The sequence below is a fragment of the Paroedura picta genome, chromosome 16 (assembly GCF_049243985.1).
Source record: "Paroedura picta isolate Pp20150507F chromosome 16, Ppicta_v3.0, whole genome shotgun sequence".
Classification (NCBI taxonomy): Eukaryota; Metazoa; Chordata; class Lepidosauria; order Squamata; family Gekkonidae; genus Paroedura; species Paroedura picta.
In genome coordinates this window covers 27,331,779-27,352,513 of record NC_135384.1, presented here as the reverse complement: position 1 = coordinate 27,352,513, position 20,735 = coordinate 27,331,779, and the positions used below count along the sequence as shown (strand labels likewise).

General features: G+C 49.4%; 1 protein-coding gene and 1 long non-coding RNA gene across 3 annotated transcripts in view; one reads left to right on the top strand and one right to left on the bottom strand.

The window, feature by feature from the left end:
* The window catches only part of LOC143825023 (uncharacterized), a 12,747-nt gene extending 12,064 nt beyond the window's left edge, over positions 1-683 (bottom strand). Inside the window, exons 1-2 of the long non-coding RNA XR_013226935.1 lie at positions 604-683; positions 182-278 (exon numbers count right to left, since the gene is read on the bottom strand). This is a non-coding gene — a long non-coding RNA (uncharacterized LOC143825023). The remainder of the gene's footprint in view (positions 1-181; positions 279-603) is intronic.
* The window catches only part of ORMDL3 (ORMDL sphingolipid biosynthesis regulator 3), a 25,419-nt gene extending 4,684 nt beyond the window's left edge, over positions 1-20,735 (top strand). The window contains exons 2-4 of one of the 2 annotated variants that reach the window (XM_077312937.1): positions 12,109-12,397; positions 13,979-14,130; positions 15,188-20,735. In XM_077312937.1, coding sequence (XP_077169052.1) covers positions 12,224-12,397; positions 13,979-14,130; positions 15,188-15,323 — 462 coding nt within the window. In that variant the 5' untranslated portion in view covers positions 12,109-12,223 and the 3' untranslated portion in view covers positions 15,324-20,735. The remainder of the gene's footprint in view (positions 1-12,108; positions 12,398-13,978; positions 14,131-15,187) is intronic. The other variant, XM_077312936.1, reaches the window with a different exon arrangement.

Sequence of the window (20,735 nt, the reverse complement as noted above, 5' to 3'; positions counted from 1 at the left end):
CAGATATCTGTAACCCGCCAAGAGCTGGTTTCGGGAGTGGCGGGCAATAAATTTAACAACAACAAAACAACAACAACAATAATAATAATGTGTTGCTTGGACTGTGAAGCAGGATACACCCCGAAATGCCAGTGCTAAGAGCCATAATGGGACTGGCCCTGTGGAGCAAGGAACATCATACCTGATACCTTGTTCAGGTGCAAGGTTGTGAAGCGACACAGGATGACTTGTCCTCCGTGTCCCTCTTGTGGGATTCCCGAGGGGGATTTGGAGACACTCTGCAGAGAGAGAGACATGCAGGGTTGGTCCTAACTTACAGATTTCTAGGCTGCCTTTTTTGCCTTCAGAGCAACCAAAGATATGGATCGCTAACATGTGTTTTTGAAAATCACAATGTCACGCATGCACACCCACAGCCACACACACACACAAGATTAAAAGGTCAAGTTGCAGAAGGGCCAGTCTTCTTTGCCAACAGGGTCAGAAGCGGAAATATTTTAGGGCATTTACGAAATCTCCCGAGATGTGCCCTTCCACGCCACATCTTTAGGGAGGGAATCCGGTAACAAAACAGGGCCAACCCCTCCCTTCCCCAGTTCCTACCTGATCAATAAATGGAACACCTTACAGGGTTTTGCCCTGGCTGATTTAGATGTGAGCATCTTCAGCCCCGGGCTCCCCCAGAAAGACAGTGGGGAGAACAATAAAATCAGAGTCCAGGAGCACCTTTAAGACCAACAGAGATTTATTTGAGCACTCAAAAGCTGGCGCCTTGAATAAATCTTTGTTGTGCTACTTCAGACCAACACAGCTACCCATTTGAATCTAGCCCTAGTGGGGAGAATGTTTTACATTACATTAAAGTTCTTAGCCCCTTCAAAAGTGGTCAATGTAATAAAAGTTTCACAAAAGAATGACGTTTGGTACAAAATATCCCGCTCCTCCACTTGAAGAGCTGGCTTCCTCAAACAAAAACTAGGAAATCAGAGGCTCTTCTTGCGTATAATTGTTTGTAGAGTAAATAAAGGAGAAATGTTAAGGCTCAAAAAGTTTCAGTTTCTGGCTAGCGATAAGCGGTCAAGTATTCAGTCTGGCCTTTTGCTAGGGCGGGAATTACACATGCGTAAGTTGACTTGCGAAGCTCAAACTTTGGAGGGGGCACAAGGAGAGCTCTCAAACCAGCCTCTGCTTCAGAGACGCCTTTCAGGAAGGCTTGGAGAACTTAAGACTTTTCAGATAACATGTGATTAGACATTATGTCTGGCCAACTGATTGGTAGTCCATACTAAGGAGCTGTTAAGCAGGCCTGCATAGCATATCAAAGGCACAAATCCCTTACCGCTTTTTAAGTCTTAATATCCCTCCCTTCCCCAAAGGTGCAGGGTGGGTAACAACAAATGTATACAAACAATGAAAGAATACAGTGTCATTCTATCATAATCGTCAGTATTAAAATCACAAATTAATTACTATTCCCGTTTAAACGCAAGTCATTCTAAAAGCTGCCACCTTCTCTCTCATGTGATAGGATGACGTGTACATAAATTTAACCACCAGTTTGACTGATGATTTGAGCAGGGAGGCTGATTTGTCAGTGTTGTTTCTGGCCTCCACAATAGGCCGGGCGGAAACAGGTCTATTTCACAGGTCCTGAGGAACTGTCCCGGGTCCTGATCTCTCCAGGCCGGAGCTGGTGCTGAAAAGGCCCTGTTCGATGCCCATTCAGCCTCTTTTGGGCCCAGGGATCTTGAGCAAGTTCTGCTTACTAGATCTTGGTCTCCTTTGGGCAACGTAAGCAAGGAGGTGATCCCACAGATACGAAGGTCCCCTCTTTTGTATTAGAAAAATAAGTCTGGCACTTGAAAACCTATCCTTTTTTTGTGAACTTTACCGTTTTGCAAGCAATGACCGACAGAAATAGTTATGGTTTTTTTATTGTCACTAGCTTGGGTTGGCACGTCAGCTCACGCGCTACAAAATCCCTCGGCCAGAGTCGTCTGAAAACAGCGCCCACCCTGGCATCCGTAGCAGCCTGAATAGATCAGGTTGGCCTGAGCTTGCCAGCACTTGGGTTCCCAGCTCTGGGTTGGGAAATACCTGGGGTTTTTAGAGGTGGAGCCTAAGCAGGGCAGAATCCGGAGAGGGGAAGGGCTTCAATGGGCATAATGCCACAAGCAGGGGTGGTCAAGACTGTGGCTCTCCAGATGTCCACGGACTACAATTCCCATGAGTCCCTGCTAGAGAGTGAGTCCACCTTCCAAAGTAGCCAGTGGTAATTCCAGGCAATGTGTAGCCACCATCTGAAGGAGGTTTACAATATACAGGATGCGTTCGATAGCGTAGTCATATCATTCAGCTAAAATGTAAATAATTAAAAACCAGCATGTTACAAGCGTTATTAATGGGAAGCCAAGCACGGTCAGCCAGCACCTGGATGGGGATTTGCCAAGGAAGGCAGAGGCTGCTGTACAGTGGAAAGTGTTGGTGAACCGTCTTTTCCCTCGAGTGCTGGCGTTGCCGTGTGTCCATTATGTCTCAGTGTCCTGTTGTCTGTCTTGCTTGGAAGGGAGCATTTTATGGTCGTCCTCCATCTCTCGTGTACCGCTCGTGCTGCTAGCAAAAGGTTTGATGCTGCTGCCGGCGATACGGTTGACGAAAAAGTTGCCATGCACAAACGCTCTTAAAAGAGGCCGCTTCCCTTCTCCCCTGTTTTTATTTCTGCTTGCAATTTAATCCCAACCGAAGTCTGAACGTGGGTATTGTCTGCACAGAGAATGTTTCCACACCCTCGTCTTACGGAGAACGCTCTGTCCCTTCCCTTCTCCCTGGGGAAGCTGGGGCAGAGTTCCTGCAGTCCTCGGTTTGCGACAGACGTGAAGGAGCTCTCTTGGGGCCAAGCTCCGCAATTAGTGAGCCTTGTGTGTAACTTTGCCCTGAATTTCCCTTTTCGAGAAAGGAGGCAACTTCAACCTTTCCCCTCAAGCTATGTTTTTCGTGTTAGGTCCCTCTTCTCCCTCCTAGGTTCAGGAGCACCTTCAAGACAGACAAAATTTGCTCTTGAGAGTTTTTGGTCGCTTCTAGCTGTGTTCGTCTGTCTGAAGCTGTAGAAAAGAGCAAGAGTGCCGGAGCGCCTTCAAGACGGACAAAATTTGTGGCAGGGGATGAGTTTTCGTGAGTCACCCTGAAGAAGGGAGCAGAGACTCCTGAAGGCTCCTCCCCTGCCCCAAATTTTGTCCGTCTTGAAGGTGCTCTTGGACTCTTCCTCGTTTCTAGGCAGACTGAGATGGGTACCTCTCTTGATCACTCTTCTTCCAGGGGGAAAGGTGATTTCTCTCCCCCCTCTTGTTTGGAGAAACAATATTTGTGTGTGCAGTTGTGCAATTCTGATTGGGAAAATCAGCCCAATCCATGGAAAGCATCACAGATCTAAGATCCTTTGTGTCATGGCGGCAGCTGCGGATAAAGTAATATTTTTAAAAATCTGCACAGCCAATCAGAACCCTTGTGGACCCAAAACTCCTCCTGGTTCCCCCCACTTTCTGAAAACACTTGGCAGTCCCCAGGAAAGGTGTCAGTGGCACCCTAGCACCCTTGGGTGCCACACCGCGAGTTCTCCTGCAGCTCAGCATGTTTAGTTTGACTCGTAGCCGATGGGTCTACGCCAGCGTGGTGTACCTGAAGACAATGCCGGTTTCAAAACAAGAAATGCCAAACCTGGCAAGATCCATTTCAACTAGGGCAGTAAAAAGACACTTTATCAGCTGAAATCTGCCGGTTCGGATTCGCCGCCGGAGACATATGAAATTCCACCGTGGGTAGAATTGCAGGCTTGGCAGAGGGCCGGAGGCCATGCAGTCAAACCTCCTTTCTGAAAGCATCGAGCCCTTAAATCTGCACTGGGCATCCCTTTCTGCACAGCATCCCCCCCTCCCCCAAGACAAACAGCAGGTGTACAACTCCGAAAAGGGCTGAAGAGAGCTGGAAATGGTACGCTCTGGGTATCTTTTCTTCCTGGGGTATTATTGACCCTGTTCCTTTTTGTCCTGTTCTGGACAAACAGGTTTTTGAAGCACTATTGAAAAGCCGCAGAAAAGCTGACCTGTGATAATATGGAGTCAAGTGGGCATTCCGTGGCGGTGTAGTCATTAAGAGTGGCGGCTTCTAATCTGGAGAGCCTGGTTTGAGTCCCTGCTCCTCCACACGCAGCCAGCAGGGCGACCTTGTGCTCGTCACAGTCCTGATAGTTCTGTTCTCACAGAGCAGTCCTGTCAGAGCTCTCTCATCCCCACCTGCCTCACAGGGTTTCTGTTGTGGGGAGAGGAAGGGGAGGCGATTGTCAGCTGCTTGGAGACTCCTTTTGGCAGTGAAAAGTGGGGTATAAAACCCAACTCTTCTTCTGTTCTTTATGTATCATTTTCCACTGTCTGGTGGGAATTTTGTTTATTTACTTATATCCCGCCTTTCTTCCCTATGGGGGATCCAAAGTGGCTTACCTCATTCTTGTCTCCCTCCATTTTATTCTCACAACAACCCTGTGGGGTAGGTTCAGCTGAGAGGGTGTGACTGGCCTAAGATCATTCATTAAACTTCCATGGCCGAGTGGGGATTTGAACCTGGGTTTACCCAGATCCTAGTATGACACTTGAACCCCGACCCCATGACTGAATCTCTGCAGTTGGGTCTGTAGATAGTTGAGGGGATATTCCTTCCTATCCCCAATTGCAGCTGTGAAGTTCTGGACCTCTCCAGTGGGTTCTCCAAAAAGAAAGGCTTAAATGGGACCATCTCATTACCTAGCAGTACGTTTATGTCCAGCCGTTCCTTCAGAAAGCATACCCGGTTCTCCCTTCCCTTATCCTCTCCATAACCCTGTGAGGTAGGCTCAGGTGGACTGCGGTCTTGGCTGCAGGATTAGAACGAAATCTGGCTATCTGAAGAAGTGTGCCCCTGCACACGAAAGCTTCTACCCACCATTAAACTTTGTTGGCCTTAGAGGTGCCCCTGGACTCCGACGCAGTTCCCGTAAGGTAGGTGATGCCGAAAGACAGGGGAAGTGCCAAGGTGATCCCGTCAGCTTCAGAATTTGAAGCCACCAATCCAGCTATTAATCCAGGGTGGCTCCCAAGCCCTGTTCCAAAGACGCCATAAAAAAGGGAAAGGCCGAAATAGGATTGGGGCCCATCAGGAGAGTTGTGTGGCCTGACAGGGATTGAACTCTCTCCTGCATCTCGTTCCTTTTGACAAACAGGGTTTAGAATCCGGAGGCGAACTGGGTGTTCCGAGGCATTTAAATGGCAGGGTGGAAAAGTCACGAGTCGATCAGGTGCCGCTCCTCCTCCTCCTCCTCCTCCTCCGTAGATCTCCTCTCGGCCCATCGGTCTTGACTGATAGGGTTTATTTGTCTTTGCAACATGGACCAGAGCATAAATTACGTTGCACAACTAGCGCCGTGCGCCTGCTTTCCAAATCTCCTGCTCCCCACAGGTCACCTGGAACCCGAAGAGGCAGGTCAGAAATCAACCGGAGGCGTGAAAGTTGCCTTTTCAAACCGGGTCGTGCCTTCTGAACTCTGCTCTCGTCACCGAAGAACGTTCTTGAAGTTAGGCGCAAAAAAAAGTCCTGTGAGATTCCGGAGCCAGGCTCATTGGTGCAGCCAGGAATGAACAGGCAGGCAATTTGGGAGAACTGGGGAAGGGAACACAAGAAGGGCAGAGGCTAGGAAGTAGACATGAATTCTTTGGTTGATATCTTGGCTGTCCTTGGCCAATGGCCCCTGAGGGTTTGGAAGTGAATTCAGGACTCCCAGCTCTTGCAATACTTGCTCAAGAGTCACAATAGCCAGGCTTTCTCGACTGCCTTGGGAGCGTTTCCAACGCTGGCAGGGGCTCCTGGGAATTGTAGTCCATGGACATCTGGAGGACCACAGGTTGACTACCCCTGCTGTAGCATGCCGGTTCTCAGCACCCTGCAGCTGGTCAGCTCCTTTCCCTGCCTCTGCAGGTGGGGGGGGGGGCAGTTCACCAAAGCCACCACCCATGTCCCTACTCCAAAGCCCTAAAGCCGAGCGGCTTTGCTATACTGTCGTTTTGCAGTTTACCTCCCTGGTTTTGTTGTGGTGGAACCGTTGGCCTGTGCCCTGCAGCTTCCAGGAAGGCCGGCCTGGGAATTGGAGGATGTAAATAAACAAGCTTGTCCTGTTTAGAAGCAGCTGAGTGACCCAGAGCGGGTGGGTCAGTTTGGGATTCTTGGCAGATCATTCACTCGTGTCAACAGACTGCAGGGCTGGTGGACGGATTGCCCGTGGCAGGCGCTCCCCCCCCCACCCCCCGTGGGCTTTGAGCGGCCTTTGCCACGGTGAGAGCCACAATTCTTTGGAGGGAGCAAGCACTGCAACTCGGACCTGCAGCTCTCTCTGGAGCAGGAGGCTTAGATGGGGCAGCGAGGGGTTTGGGGGCCTTGCCGTGAAGCTTCATTTGCAGACGTTGGGATGGGCTTGCTGGGTTTTTTCTCGGGCACTTGGAGCTGAGGGGCCGTTTTTGGCTTGGGGCGGCTTTTCTGGGCGTTTGAGCAGGCGGGTGGCAGCTCCACACCGAAAAGAGCGTCCTGGATTGGAGGCAAGGAAACGAGAGCAGCGGATTGGCCAGTTAGGCCGTGGGCTGCGGCTTCTGGCTACGGGTTGTCAGAACCCGGTCAGGTTTTCAAGCCAAGAGACGTTCAGAGGTGATTGGCCCTTGCCAGCCTCCTTGTCATGCTGCTGGCGTCCCTCAGAGGTCTCCCATCCAAATAATATCCAGAGCTGACCCTGCTTAGCTTTGGGATCCGACAAAATCAGGCTAGCCTGGCTTATGGAGCTCGGGCAGCGTCTGTCAAATTGTACCCATGAGGCCTGTTTACGATTCAGGTGAGTAGCCATGAATCTCGCTTTGGACTTTCTTGCAGAGAAGCCCAAAGCAGGATCCTCCAGTACCCAGGGGAGGAACAGGAAACATTTGCTGGCTGACGATTCTGCCAATACGAATCCCTTGCAGGACCAGAATCGGCCACAGCTAATTAAAGAGGCATTTTTACCCCCTGTTGAAAATTGTAAAAATGTGTTCCATACAACTGTGTTTCTCTGAATATTGACCTCGGATGAGAATCAGTGTGATCCAAACGCGTTAGGTCTGAACTTGTTGGAATTACTGGCGTGCACGTTGAGAGGATTTGCGTGTGCCAAGCGGAGAATCAGCGGTGGCTTTTTAAACATTCTTGAGCTCTATTAATAAATGGTTTATATTTTTCTACCTTTGGTTTTATCCCTAGCCTTTTGGGGTTCTCGCGGGTGGCCGTGTTGGTCTGAAGCAGCAGAACAACTTTTGAGTCCTTGAAGACCAACAAAGTTTTCTTCGAGGTGTGAACTTTTGTGGGCATGCATTTTTCTGTCTGCCTTGAATAAAACTTTGCCTCAAAGGTGCCGGTGGACTCATACCTTGTTCTGATGTTAGGGCAAAAATCGTCTCTAGAAACCACTGTAGACTGCCATCGGGGAGACCTGGGTTCCAATTCAGCTCCCGTGCCAAAAAAAGCAGCTTGCTAGTGTTTCTTGGGCTTGCCCGTCTCGTCCCGACCTACTTCAAAGGATGGGTGTGGGGATGAATGGGGGAAGGGGAAAAAAAAACACGCACACCGGCTTGACCTATTTGGCAGAAGGGTGGAGTAAGGCTCTCCTACACGGACAGATAGGGATTTGTCATATGTAAATGGGTACATGGAGATCATGCCGTGAACTCCGAAGCTGAGGATTTCCTTACTGCTCGGGAGGACCTGATTGCCTTTTGGATCCCAGCCTCTTCTAAAGAGGAGGCAAAGGACAAGGAAAGAAGAGGAGAGGATCGGTGGATGAGTAATGCTCTCATTTTTAGTGATTGAGAGGGGGCAGAGGAGAGCGAGGAGAATGGGTCCAAGCCCTAGGAGGAAAGGCTGAGGGACTTGGGAAGGTTCATCCTAGAGAAGAGGAGGCGGAGAGGGGACAGGGGGGCTCTCTTGAAGGATTGGAAAGGTGGTCACTTAGAGGAGGGCAGGGGAAGATTTCTCTGGGCAGCAGGAGATAGGACATGCAGTGATGGGTTTAAACCAGGGGTAGTCAACCTGTGGTCCTCCAGATGTTCATGGACTACAATTCCCACGAGCCCCTGCCAGCGTTTGCTGGCAGGGGCTCGTGGGAATTGTAGTCCATGAACATCTGGAGGACCACAGGTTGACTACCCCTGGTTTAAATTACATGTAGAATGACACCAGCTAGAGATCAGGGGGAAAGTAGTTCAGCAGTGGGATGGGCTGCCTAGGGAGGTGGGGAGGTCCTGGCAGTCGTCAATCAGCGGCTGGACAGGCACTTCTCATGGATGCTTTAGGCCTGCATTGAGCAGGGGAGGGCGGGGGGGTTGGACTAGATGGCCTGTATGGCCCCTTTTTGATCTCACGGTCACGTTTGGGATTCTGCCACAGCGTGGCAGGTGCGGACACAAATGGCTCCCATAGGAGGCAGAGCAAACCGCAAAGCTGACTCCCTGACACAGAATAAAAACGCGTAAAAGGGGGCGGGAGGAAGGATTTGTCCCAAGCACTTTTGTCCTGCCTTTCCTCCCTGCTCTGGGCAGCCAGGAATGGGTCCTGCTTTTGAACCGCCTGCTCGGGAGACACGGCCGAGGGCCCTTGTAGCCTTGCCCTCCGTGACGCTCCGAACAGGAAGCGCCAAAAATAGCTGCCCGGACGGCGTCTGTGCTGATGACAGTCCTCAGACAGGCCAGCTGTTGGGATCTGCAATTACGGGGAGCTTGAAGGACGGAGACATGGCGGGAATTGGCTGGGATGCTGCAGAAGACAGACAGCTGCGGACTGCACAATCGGGACGGGGCTGCCTTGAATTGCAACATCTGCCAGCCCCGTTCTGCTTGCCTCTCGTTCGCTGCCAACCTTTCGAAAGTGGAATGGGATGCAGGGTGGGAGGGAGATGCTGCCAGTGCTGGGTGACGGGAGGCGGGACCGCCCGCTCTCCTGAGAAAATGCAAAACAAACGCCACGATCGGAGTCCTGACCAGTGACGGGAGTAAACCCCAGGTGCAGAACGCCAGGCGCAAATTCGGAGTCTACCGTTTAGAATCCGACGTGGGGGGAACACGCCAGTAAATCAGAACTGCCAAATCGGTCAGGGTGGGCATGAGGGAGGATGCGGGCTCAGCCAGTGATCCTCAGCAAAAGAACGCAGGTCATTTGTGTGGAAGGCCACCAAGTTCTGAACCTGGGCGGGGAAGAGGGATGCCAGCCTCCAGGTGGGAACTGGGGAGCTCCTGGAATTACAGCTGAAGAGATGGGTTCCCTGGAGAAAATGGCTGCTTTTAAGGGTGGCCTCTGTAGCATTGTACCCCGCCAGAGTCTCCATCCTCCCCAGGCTCCATCCTCAAATCTTCAGGATTTTCTCAACAAGGGCTTGGCCAACCTAGACACCGATTCCCTGCTGGCGGCCACTGGGGATTTGGATGGTGATTTGATCTGTGCACCGCGGCCTTATTCTGGCTAAAAGGAGGGACCTGCAAGATGGGCTTTCTGACCCTCAGGATCCTACATTGTATCTTTTATTAGCCTCAACCTCATGACTGGCTTTGCCAACCTCCAGGTGGCGGCTGGAGATCTCCTGGGGCTACAACTCAGCTCCTGGCCACAGAGCTCAGTTCCCCTGGAGAAAAGGGCTGCTTAGGAAGGTGCACGCCATGGCATTATATCCTGCTTGCGGTCCTTCCCCCAAACCCTGCCATCCTCAGGCTCCACCCCGCAAGACTCCAGGTATTTCCCGATCCAGAGCTTGTCAGCCCTTCTTATGGTGCATAACAGCAGGCAAGCTTCTGCATTCCACAGAGTTCTTCTTCCGCCTGGATGTCGCAATAGCAGAAGGGGAAAAGGAAAAGGAAGAAGCTTCGGGGCACGCTGTGACATAAAGTCCTGGCACAGATCACGAGGAGTCGTGTGTCTGCAGCCGTAGAAAGGATCCAGAAGTGAGCCGTGACTCACCAGAGCTCCTCCCCGGCCACAAATTGTGTTACTCTTTAAGGTGCCAGTGGACTCCTATGCCTTTCCAGCCCTGGCTGACGCTGCCTCGTTAAGCCAGGATTTTAACAATAACAACAACAACCTTTTAAAAAAATATAACCCACCCTTCCCTGCTGGCTCAGGGCAGATAACGACAAGAAGTACACGTGTACATGGTTACATGGGATAACAGCTTTAAATCAACATATATATTAGTATATTATAACTTTAAACCGACGCCTTAGAAACGTTCCAGGGGGGAATTAATTTCCGGGGGATGGTTGGTGTTATGGACAGAGCAGTTCTTTGGGGCAGGGAGTGCTTCCTCAGCCGTGGGTCTGGCAGAACAGCTCTCTTTTGGAGGCCCTCCAAAATTGTTGATGGTCCTGTCATGTCACAAAACTTTACATTCGTTGGTTTTGTTCAGTCTTTCCTTCTTTTGTTTATTCTCTCTCTCTCTCTCTCTCTCTCTCTCTCTCTCTCTCTCTCTCTCTCTCCTGTGCCGTTTGGTTGGTCCTAATAAAATCGGGATTGTGTTCTGGGTTGCTGGGTTTGTGTTGTGCGCAGGCACAGCTGACCAAAACACCTTTGCCCTTCAGGAAGCCTTTTGAGCCGTAATCATCGCTGGACTCCTTCCCCTTCTTCTAGTCAGTCCTGAATGAGGCCAGCTTTATAGCCTGAGCCACAGAGGGACTTGTAGTGAGGTCTTCAACAGGTTTACACCCGTATAAATCCAGGGAAGTCAACAGGGTTAGAAGGGTGTGACTCCATTCCGGCTTCCCCTCCCCGCACTTTGCTTCCACCGGCTTGGCGGGCCTGGAGGGTACTTTGGAGAAGAGGCAGAATCAATCAAAATGGGCCACCAAGGTTGGGTGGGAGAGAGCTGTAGACTGTGTGTGTGTGTGTGTGTGTTGACTTTTCATCTGTTAGACGTGCCAAGGCAGCCGAACTCTTACCCGGTGACCACAACCATTCTTGCTCAACACTTTTGTTTTTGACATTTCAGCAGGCACTGTCTGTGTGCTTTTCAGACCGCCTCCACTGCCATAAAGGCTCCAATCCAACCCATGGTTTGAAATCAATTCAAAAAATAATTTCCGTCGAAACATCCGGAAGAAGTTCCTGATGGTTAGAGCGGTTCCTCAGCGGAACAGGCTTCCTCAGGAGGTGGCGGGTTCTCCTTGTTGGGAAGTTTTTTAAGCAGAGGCTAGAGAGCCCCCAGACAGAAATGCTGATTCTGTGAATGGGCAGATGGTGAGTGGGTGGGCAGGAAGGAATTGTGTCTAAGCTTGGCTCACTTGGCAGTTTCTTGCATGCCCAGGGAAATGCCATTCACCACTTTGGGATGGGAGATTGATTTCTTCCAGGCCAGACTGGCCAGGGATTCTGGGTTATTTTGGGGAGGAGGGGTATCATCTGAGCACGGAATTGGGGTCACTGTGGGTGGACAGGTAATTGTGCATGTCCTGCATTCTGCAGATGGTTGGACCAGATGACCCTGAAGGTCCCTTCCAACTCTATGATTCAATCCAGTATTCAAAATGGTCTGCTTCTTCCCAAAGGCCTTGCTTGTGTTGCATTCATTTGGAAGTGGCCAATCCATGCAATGCTGCTTAGACCTGAACCCTCAGGAACAACCTTGGGCTCTTCCACATTTTGTTATTTCCTTGTTTCTGTGTCATGATGGCTTCCGGGGTTCCTTTCCTGCATACGTTTTGCTCCCTCTAGGGGTCGATTCAATGTTATGTCACTGTGCGCCTGGCATATTAAAGCATGCAATATCAAACTGACCACCAGAGGGGGCAAAACGCATGCCGAAAAGTAAACCTACCCAAAGCAACAAGGACGTAAACAACAACCATGAGAGTGCGGAACAGCCCCTTCATAAACTCAGGGTAGCCTTGAGTTGTTCCCACCGGCAAGTCCTTGTGGTCAGACAGCGTCCTCAGACTCTGCTCCTTCATGTCAGGGTGCCCATGGAGAGGCATAAGAGAAAGAGAGCACAAGACCGGGTTTATTCCATTTGCACCAAATATTTGTTTGCAGGAAACTTGGGATACAGGGGTGTGCATAAAAGAGAGTGCAGCGTTGACAAGCTGTGCCTTCTGCTCACCTGGATCCTGCTCTCTGCCTCCCGGTCCAGGGCTGTTCCACCGGAGAGATGAACGTGGGCACGGCGCACAGCGAGGTGAACCCCAACACCCGGGTCATGAACAGCCGTGGCATCTGGCTCTCGTACGTCTTGGGCATCGGCCTCTTGCATGTCGTTCTCCTAAGCATCCCTTTCTTCAGCGTCCCCGTGGTCTGGACTCTGACCAACATCATCCACAACATGGTAGGACGCGCGCACGAGAGGTTCCGGGAGCAGCTCAACATGGGTGTGGGTTCGGTGCTCTTAAGCAAGCTGTTAATCTTGGGCTTCTCACCCCGGTGGGAGCACCCAGCGGCCAGCCAGAAAACACAGACTTCAGGACGTAACTGATGGGAATTAAATGGGTATTTCGAAAGCCATTACTGAATAATGCATGACAATGGCAAATTGCAAACTGAATCAGAGGCACGATGCAGGGAGATACAGGAAAAAGCAAGCTTTCAGTGGACGTTATAAGCACATTCGAAACAAGATGTAGCGAACAGGAGAGCAAGCCTAATGCAGGTTTGTCAGTCTCAATGTTAACCCAGCAATTGCCACCCTGCCACGCTTCTGCCCTTTTAGTTTTAGCACAGTTTCTTAGCAAGCCAGTTCCAGAGCTCCCTATGTAAGGTTCCAGGCAGTTTGCAGAGGCAAAACTCTCACAGCCCCAAACTCCGGAGCAGAAGGCAGGGTGAGGCCTTTGGGGCCCTCAAAACATCCTCAAAGCACAAGGCCCTTGAACAGAAAGGGAAAAGCAGCTTGAAAGCTGTTATCAAACTGGTGTTCCTTCTGGACTTTCCTGCACTTGTGTTGGACTAGGATGGAACGCCACTCCTAAGAGGCGGAGACAGAGCTGTGATTTAATTTTCCCCTGCTTATTATTTTAAGAGTCAGCTTGGTTGTAGCGGTTAAGAACGGCGGCTTCTAATCTGGCGAGCTGGGCTTGATTCCCTGCTCCTCCATGTGCGGCCAGCTGGATGACCTTGGGCTCATCACAGCCCTGATAGTGCTGTTCTCACAGAGCAGTCCTGTCAGAGCTCTCTCAGCCTCCCCTCCCGGTGGCTCTGCTTGGGGAAAAATAAACAATAGCAAAGAAAGATTTTTTTCTATGAGATTGGCAGCTCCTTCGAGTGTCCCTAGCAGGACTGGCTGAGCAGCAAGCAGTGGCAACGGCTCCCCCTCGTGTTCAATCCTGGAATGACCAAGAGTGCTTTCTTAACCTCTCTTCAACAATGCTAGGACAGAAAATCCTATTTTTCATGCAAACCACGAAGGCCTGTCCCGTTCGGAAGCTTGTAGCAGAATACTATTTTAGCGGCGGCATTGCACTTTTCCAGTGTTCAGAGTGCTCCAGCCGGCCCTACAAATGCTTCCAGCGTTTCTGTAAAAAGAACATTTGCGCCTTTATCTTCACGTTGGGCGAGGGACCTCCGAGGCGGAAACAAAGTCAGACGGTTAATACAGAGCATGTGAGGTATCTGGGAGGAATATAGGAGGGAGCGGAAGGGCTGCTTCTTCCAGTATTTCTACTCCCCCCTGTAGGCCACCCCGATGATTGGTTTTCATGGCAGCTGGTGTGGCTTTGACTGTAGGTTAGGCCACTGGTAGCAACTGAGCGCCTGCCAAAGGAAAAACCCTTGCAAGAGGAGGGACTGGCCCTTGAGAGGCGAGAGCATTCTCCGTCTCCCTGGCCTTTCCACACTGCCCGCCAATCAAAGCGGTGGGGAGAAAGCACAGCAGCAGACCCAGAGATGACCAGGCGCTTGTGTCTTTCCCTTCCAGAGCATGTACATTTTCTTGCACACGGTCAAGGGAACGCCGTTTGAAACGCCCGACCAGGGCAAGGCCCGGCTGCTCACCCACTGGGAACAGATGGACTATGGCGTGCAGTTCACAGCTTCCCGCAAGTTCCTGACTATCACGCCGATTGTGCTGTGAGTATGACAAGAACGCCCTGCAAGGTACAGGGGTGTTCTCTCGTCCCTCCCCTTTGCCCACAGGGCTCCTGTTTGCCCTGAGATGGCAGGGCAGCAGTGGGGGTGGGAGGGTTACAGAACTGGAAAGGGCCAAACAGGCCAACTAGTCCAAGCCCCCAGCTCAATGCAAAACTTCCATGAGAAGTCTCTGTCCAGCTGCTGCTTGAAGACCGCCAGTGAGGGGGAGCTCCCCACCTCTTTAGGCAGCCCATTCCCCTGCTGGACTCATTGGACTGTGAATTTGTTTTCCTGATATTTAGCTGGCACCATTCTCCGTATAGTTTAAACCCGCCACTGCAGTCCTCTCCTCTGCTGCCAACTTGCCAGATCCCCAAGTGGGCATGTAGACAGCTCTGCTTCCCAACCATATTCTGCACTTCTACAGTTTCTCGAAGCCTGAAGAATGTTTGCAAGGGTAAAAAAGTTGAGAAAGGCTGCCATATATGGTTATGCCAACCTGCCTCCCCGCCAAAACTGGTCAATGAGGGCCTGGAGGGGATGGGAGGGGCCCCAGGTGGGCATGTCCACAGCTCTGCTTCCCCACCATATTCTGGTGTTTCTCGAAGCCTGAAGAATGTTTCAGGAGGTTCTCTGTGGTAGAAAAGTTGAAAAAGGCTGCTCTAACCACAACTCTAAGAGCCTCTTGTGGCGCAGAGTGGTAATGCAGCAGACATGCAGTCTGAAGCTCTGCCCATGAGGCTGGAAGTTCAATCCCAGCAGCCGGCTCAAGGTCGACTCAGCCTTCCATCCTTCTGAGGTCGGTAAAATGAGTACCCAGCTTGCTGGGGGGTAAACGGTAAGGACTGGGGAAGGCACTGGCAAACCACCCCGTATTGAGTCTGCCGTGAAAACGCTGGAGGGTGTCACCCCAAGGGTCAGACATGACCCGGTGCTTGCACAGGGGACACCTTTACCTTTAACCACAACTCTAGACCTGGTTCCTATGTAGGCTCCTTTGGGCCCCCCTTCAGGAAGAAGAGCAGGGTCAATCCTCTTCTCCCTTTTGCCTTTGCAGCTATTTCCTGACCAGCTTCTACACAAAATACGACCGGACACACTTCATCATCAACACCATCTCCTTGATGAGCGTCCTGATCCCCAAGTTACCCCAGCTGCACGGCGTCCGGATCTTTGGGATCAACAAGTACTGAACTTGGGGGGGGGGGAGGGGTTTGTGAGTGGACTGCAGGAGATCAAGCGGAGAACCCCGTTTCCCTTAGTTTTGTCTGCCTCTGTGGGGGGGGGGGGATATAGTCCCACGACAGCTCTTTTCCCGTGAGCGCCTCGTGTGCAAGATCTGACAAGACTCGGCCAGCCACAGCAACACTCAGATCCCGGATAGAGGTTAGATTTTACAGAGAGGCCCGAGGGAGAGCTCAAATGTGATTTATTTTTTCCTCTCGAGAAGAATAACGACGCAGACAGCGCTGACATTTTTAGAAGGTACTCGGAGCTTATTCTGTGGGTAGGAAGGGGCCTCCGGCCCCAAAAGCTGGACAGAGATAGAAAAGGTAGGAGCTCGTTGAAAAGTGAAGTCTAGCTTTTCTAGCAAATGCACTTTAACTGACAACTTTTTTACGGCGGGGGGGGAAGATTTGAGTCGCTCGTTGAAAGGGCTAATCAAAAAAATTTTTAGATGTGCATCAGCAACAGAGGGTAGATGGATCCCCCCATGATTTGGAAACTTTAGTTGATCATTTCTAGAGACCTTGAATTATTTGGCAGGCAAGCGGGAGAGAACCTTGATGCTTCTGCAGGATCCTTAAAAGCAATGCTCAGTCTTATTTGGAAGAAAACCTTTCAGCAGTTCCAAACAGCACGTAGGGGTGAGTGGAACCAAGGAGGAGGAGGAGAATTCATGTCTGCTTAGCTCCTTGTGGGCCGATTTGTCTTCTTTCCACGACTTTCACGGGGTGGAGGAGAGAGAGAGAGAAGAAAACATCCTCTCCCTCAAAACCCCTGCCCGTTACGACATTTGCCACCCCCAGCGATTTTTAAGAGACTGCCGTCTGTCCTTTGGACATCAGGAAAGATTGTTTGAATAAAGTTCTGATAACATTTGGAAGTATAAAGGGTTTTCTTTTCCTGTTTTTAAGGATGCAGGCTGGTAAGAGACACATGAAAAGAACCACCAGTACGCAGAAAGGTGAAGAGCTTGCAACTCTGGCAGGAGTTTCGTAGCAGAATTAAAAGAGGCTTCACATGTTTTTCTAGGAGGCCTTTGTCAGAGCACTCAAAATAAGAGAGTCGGCCCCAACGCCTTCTGTTTCCTTGCCACCCCAGTAGTCTGCCCCTTGAAACGTTTGATTCTGGTGCCAAGAAGCTAGAAACACATTTCCAGTTTCAAATCTGAGTAGATTTGGTGGGGGGGTCAGAAAGCAGTGGGTGGCAATATCAGCTCTGTTTTTCTCTCATGCAGTTATAGTTTTTTTAATGGTTTTCTTGCTTTCGGGCAAAGGCGTGCTCTGGTAGCCCTTTGCAATATGTAGCCTGTTCAACAAAGGAAAGGAAGTGATCTTTCACCTCTATCAGAAGAGCAGCATGATAAAAGCATGTCTGCAAGGATGCTATTCAGTACGTTGGCCCTTGATACATCTCAGAAGGCCGTCTATTTATGAGTTTTTCTTTCACAGTTAGCACCTCATCATTCGGGTAGAGAGTAACCACGTGGACAAAGGCTTGGCAGTATAGCCTGATCAAGACTGGGGGAAGAGGGAGGATTCAGCAGAGCAGATCAGTAGACAGGGGGTCCATTTCAAAGGTTTTTCCTCCCAGTTTTGTGCAAATTGGCCCTGTTAACAACCCCTTAGTTGCCGCTCTTTCAAAATTTAAAAACAGAATTATTTGGGACAATGCAGAGCAAATGTTTGGCGGTTGCTGGCTTTGGTACCCCTTCTGCGTGTGTATAACAATTCAACGGCATTCCAAAAAAATACAGAGGAGGGCTAACCAGTTATTTGGTGGCAACATGTACGGTAAACGGGCTATACAATCTACGGATCTTCGGAGAATGGATTCCCGTCAGGACAACGGAGAAATGTGACGTCTGCAAATTGCAAGGACACCGATGAGGCCTAGCTGACAGGGCCTTGTTCAGCCACCTCTGTATTTAGTTCTCGTCGTAAGGACTTGGGTTTTGAACAAGAAAGCGGAGTGTCAAAGACAGAAGAGCTGGCCCAAGAGAAGCAACCAGGAGCCTCCGCATTAAGAACCTTCTGGGTTGGGGAGACTTGGGATTTTGATTATAACACCCATAAAAGCTGGGTTTGTATTCCTTCCTAAAGCATTTTGAAGGAGAGAGACGTGTTCAGGAAGCGAGAAGGTGACAAGAGACAGAATGTGAAAAAGGCCAAGGAATTCTGGTTTTTAAAAGAAGCAGGCTGGTCTGAAATTGTTAATTTATTTGATGGGGAAGGGGAAATTTGCTGATTACGGACTTGCTGCTTCAATGCCGTGTACGTTTTGATTTCAGCATGTTAGGTTTCCTCTCTTCTCTGTTCATCTTTCTCTTGGAAAAAGAAAGTGGCAAAGGTACTGCGGACAGAAGTCTGGTGCTGTCTCCCAGGTCTGGGTTAAGTTCAACCAGGCTCCGTACTCGAAAAACGTCATTTCTGCAATTTCAGCACCAAATGCTGCTTTAGGATCAAAGCAAAATTTAACTGGCAGAAGTAACATGAACATTTTTGAGAAGGAAGAGTCTATAGTCACGGATGGATACTGGGTATCAAAAGATGACTAGCTTAAAAGGGCTTTTGTATATAGAGATATATTTTAGCATTATTCTGTGATAGACTGCAGAATGTCCTCTTTCGGGTCATGATGAGAGCATCCTTTTTAGTGACCGTGTGAATATGCGCAACCAAAAGAGGGAGGTGGGAAGCAACCCTACACAAGAAAGGTAACCTCAAAAGGTTGAGACCAAAAAATGAAATTCAAATATAGCTAAGTACATAGTGCTAATATGCAGAATGTCAAATATACTTCTACATTCAAAGGTGTTAAAGCGTCATTACAAAACCACTTTCTGAAATTATTTCCATGTACAAGGATATGAAAATAAATTGTACCTTTTAGCCTGTATTTTTATATTTGAACATTTGTCTTGATATTAGGTATTCATATGCAGAACCGTTAGCATATGACATTTTAATACTTTTGAATGTATAATTAAAGTATGATATTTTGTATATGGGCATATTTAGCTATATTTTAATTTCATTTGTTGGCCTCCACCTTTGGCTACCTCTCCTGTCAGTGTCCACCCTGGTGCAGTATCTGAGCCCTGAATCCTCCTTCCCCCTCCCCAAAAAGTTGGCTTGGAAGTGACACCCGACTGTGCCTCCATTTTCCCAGCGTGACTAAGGGAAGGTGGACTGGCCTTAGAAAAAGTACAAAAATGAAAGGGGTGGGGAGGCTTTAACCCAAACTGAATTGAATTCAGAACCTAAAGATTAAGGAGATCTAAATGGATAGGCCCAATCATTTTGTAAATCAAACTGAAAACATTAAATACTGAGAGAGGTGGAAAAATATATGCATCTGTTATTTTAAAAACAGATATTGTCCCTGGGGATAGCTACAAGTAAGGATCAAATCACACAGTGATAACCGATCATGGCCATGATTGACCTGAAGAAATATGCACAGGAAAGATTCTACCCAGAATTAAACTTTGTTGCTCTTTGTTGTTCTGTTGCTTCAGAGCAACACAGTTGCCCACCCGAATCTATCATTAGTGACCCTGACTGGATGCGTTTTGGCCCTTTGACCTTCCTCAGTAGTCAAACAAATGACTACAGAACAGCTCCTGACAGAGCAATGCAGCAATCATTTCTTATAAATTTACCAAGATGTTTTTCTGAGGGAGAAAAGGAAAAAAGAGCAAATTATTAATTCTTAGGCAGGATAAAATGGAAAGCATATGGCCAAAAGATATATTGAAGTTACTAATGATGATTGTCTGTGACCAAAGGCCGATATCTGTTTTCATCTATTTGTTGCAATAAATACATGTATATTTTTGTTTCTCTCAGTATTTCATGTTTTTAAGTCGGGTAACAGAATTATTGGACCTATACATTTGGAGAGCCAGCTTGTTGCCGTGCTTAAGAGCGGCCGCTTCTGATCTGGCGAGGCGGGTTGGATTCCCCGCTCCTCCACATGCAGCCAGCTTGTGCCTGTCACAGTCCTGTTAGAACTGCTTTCACAGAGCAGTTCTGTCAGAGCTCTCTCAGCTCCACCTGCATCACAGGGTGTCTGTTGTGGCGAGAGGAAGGGGAGGGGACTGTAAGCCACTTTGGGACTCCTTCAGGGACTGAAAAGCAGGTGTAAAAAAAATCCAGCTCTTCTTCAGTGCAGAGACATTGGCAAGGGTGGGATTTTGCAGGACACCCAAAGCCGAGATGGAGCTCAGAATGAATTTAATGACTTCTGTGCAGTCTTCTGGCCAGAGCTTTGGAAAAGGAAAACAACCCCTCTCTCCGCCCTTGAGCTCAGGTGTGGTGTGTTCTATTCAGCATCCAAGCCTACAGGGACTAGGGTTGCCAGCTCCAAACTGGGAAAATCCTGGAGGTCTGGGGTACCATTGGACTCAAATTTTGTTCTTCTACTTCGGACCAGCACGGCTACGCACCTGAATCACCCAAAGATAGTGACAGCACATGAGTTTATCAGTAAGGCGCTGGTTTCCATGCATTCATTGCAGGGATTACCCCTGAGCTGTGGACAATATGCCCATTTATCAAAGGAGGCTACTGTTCAGGGTTGCCCGGCCCCCCGACCACCGGCAAAGGACAGGGTTGCCAGATCCAGTTTGGGAAACCTGGAGATTTGGGGGTGGAGATGGGGAGGACAGGAACGTCCATGGGGCACAGTGCCATAGAACCCACCCTCCCAAGTGTGCCTTTTCTCCGGGGGAACTGATCACTCTAGCCTGGAGAAGAGCTGCCATTCCGAGAGATCCCTAGGCCCTACTGCCATCCCATCTACATTCCAACGGCTGCCAAGACAAACAGCTGGAAGCCAAGACTTCCTTCACTGAAGTGCATATTGCAGTTCTGGAGTGGCAGAAAGAAATGGCTGAAGCAGGCAACTCTGTTTACCACATGCTGGCTGCTGTGTTTGGTGGATCAGGGCAGATGCTTCCAGGCCAGGATGTAGGTGTTGCTTTTAAGCTCTTTAATTTGCACAGGTTTAAACTGCAAACAACCCCCCCAAAAAACCTTGAATCTCATTTGAATCCCCTTTCCAGGTTGTTCCTCAGTTGTAGCAAAATAGCCTTTTGTGCTGATTTACTGTGGTCCGTGAATGACGCTTATTTTTAAAATTGTGTGCAGATGTCATTATTTTAAGGTTGTCATTTGCGGTGGTGTGGGGTGATTCCTCCCCTCTCCTGCTTTTCGTTCCTGGTTTAGGGTTTGTTTTGTTTTTGCTCTTTTATTTCGTGGTGGATACAACAGAAAGAAATTGTTCCTCTGGAGACTTTCTAAGACAAAAGCGTGAATGTTATTTTTATGAGTCCTTTGTACAGCATTCTGAGATAAACTAATAAATTTTAAAAAATC